We start from the raw sequence: 12274 nt of genomic DNA, 5'->3' as shown, positions 1-12274 counted from the left end.
TTCGACGCCAGTTTCAGTCATTGCGTGTCACTGGATATGTGCCGCCTTTTCATAATAATCCCTGCATAAAACATATCATCGACAATTACCCAGGAATCATGAAATATATTTCTAATAGCATTAAAGTCGTCAATCGTCTCTAGAGGACGAATGCGCCGCCAATTCATGTTTCGTTTAAATGACAATAAATGAACGAACTTTAGTCACCTCACAGTGGTCACGGCTGGTCTTTCTTGCCCTGAAATGAGAGAATGGGGAGGGGAACAATAAAGGAAGGTCTAACTCCTGGGCTAGTTTTTCTTTCATAAGTGAGTATGTGTTGACGTGTTTTTAGCACATTCGTCTCCATTTTTATACGTACCTTTCTTTAGCGATAGTCCTGCTCAACAAAAATGACGCTTGTATTAAAGGAATAAATGATATGCTAGCAACCGACATGCTAGCAATGTACGTCGACGTCGAACACAAGACGTGGGACGCGGTCCTGCCGTACGTAACCTTTGCGTACAACACGGCGGTGCAAGAAACAACACAGATCACGCCGTTCAAGCTGGTCTACGGCAGGAACCCGACGACGACGCTTGACGCCATGCTTCCGCACGTAACTGACGAAGAGAATGTTGACGTCGCTAGCTATCTCCAGCGCGCCGAAGAAGCCCGACAGCTCGCACGCCTGCGAATCAAGAGCCAGCAGAGGACCGACAGCCGACACTACAACCTCCGACGACGCTTCGTCGAGTACCAGCCTGGCGACCGTGTTTGGGTCTGGACTCCGATACGCCGACGAGGACTCAGTGAGAAGCTACTCCGACGCTATTTCGGACCCTACAAGGTCATCCGACGTATTGGCGCTCTGGATTATGAGGTCGTGCCAGACGGCATTTCGCATTCACAGCGGCGCCGCGCACGATCTGAAGTGGTCCACGTGGTGCGCCTTAAACCCTTTTACGGACGCTGACGAACTTCGTCATTTTTGTTCTTTTCTTTGCTACGAGTGCTTTTGTTTATTAACTTCGTTTGTTTGCAGCATCGGGTCGATGCTTTTTAAGAGGGGGGTATTGACACGTGTACTTATCTTTATCGGGCGACCACGTTTCGCCACCTAACAAATCTAATCGCACAGCGCGGGACGCGCCTGCATGTATCCGAAGTTTCTGGAAAGTTATCGATGCTTCTACCCGGCTGTCTGTTGTCGCCGAACGTTGTGTTATCTGATTTCATCGTGTGACGCGAATGGTGTAGAACATTGTGGAAGGCGCGCGGGTCCGAACGATTAGTCTGGAACATTCGACAACTGCTGTATAAAAGCCGACGCGCTTGCCTCACTGATCAGATTTCCGACGATCGCCGACTGTGTTCGCTGCTTTCGTTGTGCTATAAGTGTAGCCTGTTTTGTGGGCACAGGTTCGCCCAATAAAGTCTAGTTTTGCGTTTCACAGTATTGCTACTGTGTTCTTAACGTCACCACCACGTGACAATAACAAAAATATCAAGCTAAACACACGTAACAAGAATAAAAAGTGACCACGTGTGGACTGCCTTTTGCGAGCAAAGAAACACTTGCGGGACACGTTGAAGAAATACTTGCATGATAAGTATGAGGGACAGCTATGTCGCTGCTAGATTACAGGAACGCGACTTTGACGTAAAGAGATAAACAGTTAAGAGTACACAATCTCAACGCCTGACAGAAATTTCCGAGCAATATTAAAATCGATAATAACAAAATGATGTCTAACCTGCACCATCATCGCCACAGCCTGTTCCCAGTTTGACAGGATGAAAATACCGCAAAACAAAAGCTTTTGCACCTGAATAATTAGCGCGGGAAATAATAACGAAGCGGTGAAACACGACGTAACGACATTGGCCCCCGATAACTACCTTTAAAGAAGCGGCTCTGTAAAGCGACAGGTATCGGCAAACATTTGAGCTCACTGTCAAAACTGTCTAACTATGCAACGTCTGCAGGATTACGCACGTTAACTTTTATAGAGAGAGTTTGTGAGAGAGGATTTGAAGCATTTACAGAGGTTTTTTGAGGAAATAATCTTCCACATTAAACTACATACTTCCAACTACATACTTCCAATGAGCCAAAAGCATACAGCATATAAGTACAAAACAATATTGTCAGCCCAGCAAGAGCGCGTCAAAAAAAAAAAAAAGCTTTTCTGCGATATGAGAAGAGAAGAATAACGTGCAGTTATAAACATTACTTAACGAGAAATTATAGAAACAGGAAGCGAGAACGAATTATCTCACGCTGCGCACATTCCCTATTTTCAAGTTTTCAGTATTATTTCCAAACATGACGATACATTTTGCTGAGAAGACTGAAACTGGGGAAGCGTCAATCATTAAGCCCGGCTCACTTCTGAGGCTGAAGCTTAATCTCCGAAATGGAAAATAATGTAGTACTAACTTGGCCGTTTAGCTTAAGGCGTTACTGTAAACATAAGAGATAAATACTCAGCTCTTACTGTTTACAAAAGGAAGTGTTTAAAGGAGATTAGCAGTTAATTTTTCTTTGGCAGAAAACGAGGCGTGAGTAATGAAAGCGCAGATATTCTCCAAACGTTCTGTCAGCGAAATGTTCTGTCAACTTTATTTTGCTTTTTGGCTTTATTGTGCTTTTCTTGCACCGCGTTATACCTGAAAAAGCAAGCAATAAATAACGCGCACCTTAGAAAAAATATACGCACCAAATACAACTTCAGCTAGTAATTTAAATAATCATGAGGTAATAATCATGTAGTGATTAGACTGTAAATTTTGGTTGACAGTTGTGGAGACCGATTGGTGGGAAAGTTTGAGAGAGGATCGTTGATTGATAGTTCAGTAACTAAAATTAACTAATACAGGTGCTTTAGGAACATGCTGCACTTGCGAAATTCAAGCCATTCACTGTTCAAGACACGTACACTTGGTATATAAGCGACATCAAGTTCAACATTTCCATACTGGCTGGAGCATTTCACTGGTGGCGTGCTCAAACACTAGCGCTAGGTTATCTTCAAATATTGTTCGTGTGGAGCTCAAGGAGAAGCCCAGTTTTAATAATCGTCGCTTTCAGTGACGCACGCTGGAAGAAGACATATTTTCATTGCGACAGACACCACCTGGTTGGAACAGGCGCAACTTCAAAAATACGCGACTGCATTCCCTGGACCCCGAATTAAGTCTCCAGGCACCATAAGGACAGCCCCGAAGCGAGTCGATCCTCTTATGCAGGCTATGGTTCAATGGGGCGTTCACCAATGCCTACGCTTTCCTCATAAGAATGGCCAACACCACAGCTTGTGGCCACTGTGGTGAACAGGAAACCATCTTCTACATTTTGTGCCAATGTTCACAGTATTGTGCGCTGATATGTTCACTTACTTTCGTGCTGGACAAGTTCGACGACCGAACTCTGTCAGAAGAGACAATCCTACAACGAAGACATGACTCTATATCTTGCCATAAGGCTGTTAAAGCGTTGTGATTTTCGCAATCTACGGGACTCAGTAAACCACTTAGTACTCCTTTTTCTTTCTGCCTGTGTCTTCGCCTCCTTCTCCTTTTGCTTTCTTTCTAACCCAATTTTTTTCTCGCCCCACGTGCAGGGTAGCAGAAGGGAAATTTGCTTCTGGATAACCTCCCTGACTTTCTCTCACACCTTAAAAAATAATTTGCGTACACTTCAGAGCATCCAGGCCCAAGCTCTGAGGATATGTCTTGGATTACCACGCAGTACGTGAACGGCTAAAGCTATTGCAGTTGTTGACGATTATTCAATCACGACGCACATCGTCGTCGAGACAATGCGTGCACATGTCAGGCACACTGCCCGGACCCCTTGCCACCACCTCGCCAAGCTCACCTTGGAAAGACCCCACACGTCATCTAGCACAACTGTCAGTGCATATCGTGCCTCGCTTACATCGGGGTACACACCTGCGGCCAGGTCGGTGTCTTCTCCATGGTGTTAGTGCCATCCTCAAGCACACATGAAAATTCCAGCATTTCAGAAAAAGTCAGATCTACTACCGTCTGCACTAAAACGATTGAGCTTACTCATGTTGTACGAGAAATACAGTAGCCATGTACACATCTATATTGGCGGACCGACCACATCGACCAGTTCTTGGGTTACTGTGCTTACACCGACAAGAGGAGTAACACTGAGATTCAAGACATCGCATGTCGCGACATCCACGGCTGCAGAACTCGCGGCTCTGCGCAGTGCGCTTCAATTTATTGACACAGAGAGTCCTGGTACATGGGCGGTGTTTTCCGACTCGAGACCGGCTTTACACAGCATGCAGTCAATTCTCAAACGAAAAGCTCACGAACAGCTAACGTACGAAATCGTCAAACTTCATCACGACGTGAAATACAAAGGCCACGAAATTATTTTCCAGTGGCTACCCGGCTATTGCGGGATCAGTGGAAATGATCAAGCAGATAAAGCTAATCGAGAGTCACATCAAGAACAACACAGCGTTCCCGTTCTTCTTCCCAGGACAGACGCTGCAAGCAGCTTCATCACCTGGGACACAAGCTCTCTTTAAGAAAAGTGGAACAACCCAAACATAAGCCACACCAGGTTGCACGGACTGAACCCTTCGCTCCAACTCCGACCTCAACCCGGGCGTCACCCACATGAGGCGTCGCTTCTATACCGGCTGTGGTTTGGAGTCGCTTTCACGTAAGCGCACACTACTTGAATTGGAAGGACCGACAGTGCTGCATGCGACGTCTGCGGTGTGGAAGAGAAAATGGAACATTTATTGTGCTAATTTCACCGGCGTCAGTCGGAAAGGCAAACATTATGGCATTTTGACGACTGGACGATTGGCCGTTGTCCGTGCAGGTGCTACTTGAAGACCGTCCCCTTCGCTCCACGAAGCTGTGAAGGCACTTTCATCTTTCTTGAGGGCTACTGGCCTACGTGAACGCCTCTGACTTGCTCAGGCCCTTCACGTCCGTGCGCGAGCTCACACCGGTCTTCCTCCCTTTCCCCTCTTTCTCTCTGTATTTCATATTTATATTCCCTGTTTGCGCCATCCCCCAGAGTAGGTTAACCAACCAGACGCATTTCTGGTTAACTTCCCTGCCTTTTCTCTTTAGTTCCTCCTCTCTGTCGATGTATTGTTCCTCCTCAGACTCCTGTATTCACTCCCAACATACTTGGGGTTTTTTACCGCGCGCCCAATGCGCTACACGGGGGCGTTCTTGCATTTCGCAATGCGGCTGCTGTGGCCGGGATTCAATCCCGTTCCCTCGAGATTAATAGAGCAAGGCCAAAGCGTACTACGCCAGAACGGCATGTGACGAGATTGACAGTGATTCATAGCAGCAGAGACAAGAAGCTATAGCTTTACTGAGGGAAGAGCCAACATGCAAGGAGGTTCGTTCCACACAAGTTCCCTTTGTACGTGGAACATTTTTTAAAGTTTTCCATCTACGTGGCCGATCCCACGTGGAACGAGATTGCTAGTGCACGGCGTAATGTTTCGCACTCAGCGCAGAAATCTTTGAGAGTACTAGGATTCACGGTGAAAAATGATGAACAGCTACATTAAAAACGAATCCGCGCGTGTAGTAAAGTGCTGTTCGAGCAATGTTTTGCTCTCTGGTTGGTCTTGGCGGAAATAACGTCATCGCAAATTTTGTTCAGCCCGATATGTTCTCGCGCACTCCTAGCGAACTTTTATTCCCGCCGGGGATGTACCAGCCATTTATCACGCCTCTTCTTTGCTACCGCTTGGAACATGCTGCTCGTTTTTGCCACTTGATTGCTTTCGCGCGACGATCGCGGACTGGTTTTCGTTTAGGTAGACAGTATGCAAATTGACGACTGCAAGAAGTGCAAGAAATACGAGCGAGTTCAGAGATGGATGAGGGTAGCTATAGGGGCTTGTTGGTACGGTATATCTAGCGCTGTGTGCGTCAGATGTGCCTTTCCGTTGTCCTTGTTCAGCTTGCGCTCCAACAAAATAAGATGGAGAGAATGAAAGAAGGAGAGGAACGTGCAAAAAAAAGTCGATGAGAAAAATAAGAACGGAAATGATGACTAAGTGGAGTAATAAATGACGAACGTGTAAAGGACGAACGAATAAAGAAAGTACGAACAATCAGCTAAATTATATATGTAACAGAAAGACGCAGGTGTTTGTTAGCAGCCAAGCTTCGCTGGCACACTTAACAGCGTGAAGGGGAGAGTAGCTCAGACAGTGTAGCAATAAAGATAGCTGGAGTACAGCGCACAGAAGGCGCAAGGCGAGCTGCGCTCGTAATACTCCGGAACAAATAACCGGCCATTTATATGGACGTCACGAGAAGCGCGTTCTCCAGCGTTGTTCTCTTTCTTGGCAACCGCCCGTTTTGCGTCTTGTTCAATACGTCCCTACTTTCAGCAAACTGCGGCGCAATGTTCGGAAGAAGAGTTGCTCAATCGCCTAACGATCTTCGCCGTACCAGTCCCTCCCCACCCGTTATTCCCTCCCGTGTAGCGAGGCCTTCAGAAAAAAGTATTATATACATATATATATATATATATATATATTCGGAGAAGTAATGTGTGCCCGTTCCGTCTGAGGCACAGTTTTACGGCCCCTGCAGTCGTTTATTCACGCACGCGACGTTTCCATATGCACGAGGATAAATTTTGTTGGACAGGCACATTTCCCTCTCGCGCTTTATTGCAGAGAGGGCGGTTCCATGGGAAAAGGAAAAATTTCGCGTTATTTGCCGGCGGGCCGGAATCACTATTACGCTGGGAGAACGAGCGTCGGCCCGGTAACAATTCTTTCAAAATAGAAGCGAGGCTGGCCTGTGGCAGACATGAACGTCATCTTTGTATGCCTGCATGCGCGCCTGCATGTGTGCGCTGCTTGTTGAATGGATCATACTTAAACATGGAAAAACGGGCAACGAAAAAGCGGTTTCAGTGCACGAGCATAAAAGAAATAAAAAGTCGAGCACCTAAGAAATATTGCAAGAGATGAAAAAGCGAATTAGCCGAACAAGAAAAAGAAAGGCCGCAGAAACAACACAAGTAATTCGTGTTAATGCCACTTTTTCAGGTTACAACGAGGTAGACTATAAGCATGTCTGGAGTTCGAGGCACATTTGGAGTTTGGAGTGTTCGGCGTGTGATCTTGCGTATGTGTACGCATCTTAAACAGCATGAAACGGAACGGTCAGATTACCTTCTAGAGGCCCTAGTGTACTACATATTCGTCTCATCAATGTGTTCTATGGGAGTAGCTGTTCAACGCAAAAGCCGGCTGTTACATATTAACCTGCCAGATACGAGTACACATATCACAAGGCATCGTTGCTTGAAATCCAAGTTGGTGTTCTCTCTCATATTGCTCACGAATATACATAGGCGCTCGTTACTGCCTTACGCTATTCACATGTATTTAGGAGCTGTATATTTTCCTGAGTGGGCACGGCAACACAGCCGTGACTATGTCACCCAACATACCGCTCTTTGTGCAGGTCTTGTATGCGTGCAATGCCTTCGTCTTCAACGGGATAACACCTCTCTCGGACGGTGGATGCTCGGAGCTTCGCTGCGGCATTATCGCATCGACGCGCATGAACCCGGACAGCGATTACGCTACAGCGTTCACGGAAAGCTGCACGGTACTGCTGCCAACGCTACACGTGGAAGCCACCTTCTGCGCATCTTCGTCGAGCACAATGACCACGGTATCCGCCCCCAACAAGGACCTGCTGCTGCCTATAAATTGGAGCGCACCGAGGGACAGCTTCAGTGGGCACGGCAACACAGCCGTGACTATGTCACCCAACATACCGCTCTTTGTGCAGGTTAGTAATGCGAAATACTGTTTCCGTAGTGACGACCCTTGTCTTATAGTGTTGCCGTGCCCACACACCGTGTTATGCAACTTTTCGGAGTATCTATCGCTTGTGGGTTTGCTTCTTAAGCTGTCGGGCGACGTAGAAGAAAATCCTGGACCGGTAACGGAAGCGATGTTTGCAAATGTAATCCAGAACCAGAAAGAGATCCTGTCGAAACTTACTGAGGTTCAGTCAAATCAGGCTAGTTCTGAAACAAGAATGCTTGAAATGCAAAAACGACTTCTTGCAATTGAACAGAAACTACAAAGCTTTGACGATACTCAGCTCCGGCTCACAAACGTTGAAGCGCTTGTTGACAGGTGGGATGAAAGCGCGACGAGCCTTGTTAGACAGGTTGATGATTTGGACAACCGTTCTAGAAGAAATAATTTAATAATTAGAGGCATGCAAGAAGGCGTGCAGGAGAATGAAGTTGCACTGATGAAAAAAGTCACTGAAGAAGTTTTCAGAGACATTCTGAAGGTGCAAGTAAGCTCTATTGAAAGAATTCACAGGCTTGGAAAGAAAACACCTGGTAGAAACCGCCCAATTATCTTTCGGCTTGCGGACTTCAGGGAGAAAGTAAAGATTTTGAGCAATTGTACCAAGCTTAAGGATACAGAGATAAGCATTAGCGAAGATTACTCCAAACGTGTAGTAGAAATTAGAAAGAAACTGTGGGACTCGTGTGCCGAGGAAAGAAAAGAAGGTCGTAGGGCCAAACTTGTCTTTGATAAACTGAAAATTAATAATATATTGTATGGATGGGATGAGGATAAAAACTTGAGGTACCAAATTTTGAGGGTAATTGAAACTGGCAACTGACTCCAACAAGGTAAACAGGATGGCTTTAAGGTTATAAACATAAATGCGCGGAGCATAATAAACAAAACCGATGCATTGGAAGCTGTGGTTTTGGAACATGAACCTGACGTTATAGTCATAACGGAGACATGGTTACATAGCAATATCAAAGATGCCGAAGTCGTGCCAATTGGTTACAAAGCATTTAGAAGGGATCGAGGAGCAAGAGGTGGAGGAGTAGCCATATTGGTTAAGCAAAGCATATTGTGTACTACCCTTGAACAATCGGATAGTATCGAAGCTGTATGGATTAAAACTAAACTTGCTGATCGAACAGTTTACATTGGAGGTGTATATAGGGCCCCAAATACTTCACCTGATGGAATGAACAGCCTAAGGGAATTTATGGAAAGAAATTTTCGAGAAGGAGACAATATCCTTCTTCTGGGCGACTTTAATTTACCGGGAATTAATTGGAGCTCATACTCACCCGGGGAGGTAGACGTGGCTAGTTGCGAACAGCTCTTGGACTTGGCATTCTCTTATGATTTAGAGCAAATTGTAGGAGAACCCACCAGAGTGTGTGTTACAACCTCATCTATTTTGGATCTTATTTTAGTGTCGCATGGGTTGGTAGGGCTTTTGACGGATTGCCACGTAGAGGACGGAATATCAGACCACAAGATTCCAATAGCTACTTTCAGTATGCCTCCATCCCCCTCACTGGGTAACCAAAAGAAAAGAGTTTGGAATTTTCAATCCGCAGGTGATGTGAGTGTCTTAGACTATCTCGAAAGCTCCTTTGATGCATTTACCTGCTTGTATCAATCGGATGTGAGCACTGATGATTTGTGGAATTTCTTCTACAGTGTAGTAACTCATTGCATGGATAAATTTGTTCCTAAGAAGAATAAAAAATGCGGAAAGACAAATCCTTGGATGAACCGAAAAATCATTCAGGCAAAACGGAAAATTAAAAGAAAACGGAAAGCATGTTCTCAAAGTAACTATACAGATGACGAAACTTCAATTACGGAAATGAGGCAAGAATTGAAGCGGCTAATTAAGGAGGCGAAAGACCAATTTTACAATGTAACATTGACGAAGTTTCTCTCGGAAGCACCGGCTAAGTTCTGGCGATATGTCAATCCGCCTAATAAGCAGTGCTGTTCTAATCCCGGAATTAATGATGCTGAAAGGGCTGATCAATTTAATCTTTTCTTCTCGTCGGTTTATACAAAGGATGATGAAGCAGTGCCTAGTGTATGTGAATTCTCTGCCCGCCCTCCCATTTCGAATATTAAGATAACTGAGAAAGGTGTTCTAAACCTTTTACTCAATATACAGACTAAAAAGAGCCCTGGACCAGACGATATTCCTAACGAATTCTTAGTGAGGTATGCTGAATGGGTGTCTAAGTTCCTTACAAAAATATTTAATTCCTCAGTATTGAATGGGTCTTTCCCTACCGCATGGAAACTAGCAAGAATAATACCAGTTCATAAAACTGGGAACACTTCAGACATTAGCAATTACCGACCAATTTCCCTCACAAGTACATGCTCTAAACTTCTGGAACATATCATAGCCAAACACTTGTCACAATACCTTGAAATGCATAACTTGTTATCCTCTGCGCAGCATGGATTCCGTAAAGGACTATCTACGATCACTCAATTAGTTGAATTGGTTCATGACACTTCACAAACGATAAATTCCCGTGGACAGATGGACCTCATTTATTTGGATTTTGCTAAAGCATTCGATAAAGTTTCCCACTCCAAGCTTTTGTTCAAAATTAATACTGTGTTTAAGAATCCTAACCTCACAAAGTGGTTTACATCGTACTTACAGTGCCGTCAGCAGTACGTTCAAATAAACGCGCATAGGTCCAGTCTTCAACCGGTGTTATCCGGAGTACCTCAGGGAAGTGTCCTAGGTCCTCTTCTATTTCTTATTTTCATTAATGACTTAACACATCACATTTCTGTTCCAATAAGACTATTCGCTGACGACTGTGTTGTCTATAATAATATAGAATCTTCCAGTGACCAAATTAAATTGCAATGCAACCTTGATAACATTATGAAATGGTGTTCTGACTGGCAAATGGTTATAAATCCAACTAAATCAGTAAGCATGTCTATTACAAGAAAAAAGAAGATCCTGCTATTTCCTTATAGTATACATGGCAACAAGCTTAAAAAAGTAGAGGAACACAAATATTTGGGTTTATTATTTAGAAGTGACTTAAGCTGGAATAGGCATGTAGATGAAGTAAGTAAGAAGGCGAATAATGCGCTTTGGAGCCTAAGACGAAATTTACACACAGCAACCTCTGAAGTTAAAAACTTGGCCTATAGAACACTGGTCAGACCAATCATTGAGTACGCGAAAATTGTCTGGGATCCTTACACAGAGAAAAACCGTAAGAAACTTGAAAGGATTCAGAGGTTAGCTTCTCGATTCATCTTCAACAAATATGGTCGACTTCACTCCCCTTCAAAACTATGTCAGCTTGCAAATTTTCCCAATTTAGAATTAAGAACTAAGTATGATAGGCTGAAGTTCCTGTTCCTTATTATTCATAATGAAATAAAAATAAATAGGACGAACTATTTTGAAATTTCTAATAACGAATCTTCTAGACATCGCCACAGCATGTATATTCCCCCTCCGGTAAACCATAATGACACATTTAAATATAGCTTTTTTCCCAGAACGATAAAAGAGTGGAACATGCTTCCCGATTTCGTAGTTCAGTCTACCTCTTTAAATAGTTTTCTGAGTAATTTGCATGCCATCATTTATTCTGATGGCGCGGTCCGTTAATCATCTTACTTTCTGAATCATCTTATTTTTTGATTTTGTTATTATCTGTGTATCTTCTTATTGTACATGCCTCAAGGTACATTGACTGTTTTTTTTTTCTGCTTGCCCTATTGCAACGTATATGTAATGTAATTTCATTTTTGTACGTTGTATGAACCAAATGTGTTGACATTGCTTGTTTTATTTATTTTTTTTCTCCACTCCTGTAATGGCCCTATGTAAGGGCTGACAGTATCAATAAAGAAAGAAAAGAAAGAAAAGATTAAATACCATGCTGCGCTTGGGCCATTTTATGCAACTGTACATAAATCCATCAAAAACAACCTTATTTATGTTTACGTCCCACCAACTCCACTCCCTTGGTAATAATCGTATCCAGGTTAGTACTTCCTACCGTTACTTTGGTGTGGAACTTGATTATATCAGCTTTTTTCAATGAATAGCTAAATCAAACAAAATGTGAAGTTCGGAGTAAGCACGCTTTCAAAGGTACGTTATGTATTTTGCTGAAAAGCATTTTGTCTTCAGACTTTTCTTTCATGTTTTCTTTCTTTCATTCATTCATTGCTCGACTATAACATGTGGTAATATGCTGCGCTGTTGACGATCGCGTCCTTTATTCGAACATCGCTGGTTATCATGGCCAAGAGGAAAAAGAGTACTTTCTTTAGGTTCTGCAAATGAAGGGAGGGGAGGGGGTAGTGAAACTTGAAAAATGTGAATTAATTTCCAGAAGCCCATTTTTCTGACTCTTCGATCACAGCACACAAAAACTGAC

The 12274-nt window shown here is 43.9% G+C and overlaps 1 protein-coding gene across 1 annotated transcript; it reads left to right on the top strand.

Moving 5' to 3' along the window:
- Positions 1 to 7464: 7464 nt before the first annotated feature.
- On the top strand, positions 7465 to 8685 carry LOC140214440 (uncharacterized). The gene has a single exon (XM_072285796.1). It carries the CDS (start codon positions 7465 to 7467, stop codon positions 8683 to 8685), a length of 1221 nt encoding a protein of 406 aa, XP_072141897.1.
- The last annotated feature ends 3589 nt before the right edge of the window (positions 8686 to 12274 follow it).

Source organism: Dermacentor andersoni, unplaced genomic scaffold (genome assembly GCF_023375885.2).
Source record: "Dermacentor andersoni unplaced genomic scaffold, qqDerAnde1_hic_scaffold ctg00000044.1, whole genome shotgun sequence".
Taxonomy (NCBI): domain Eukaryota; kingdom Metazoa; phylum Arthropoda; class Arachnida; order Ixodida; family Ixodidae; genus Dermacentor; species Dermacentor andersoni.
The sequence above is the reverse complement of the archived record's forward strand: the minus strand, read 5'-3'. Positions and strand labels throughout refer to the sequence as shown.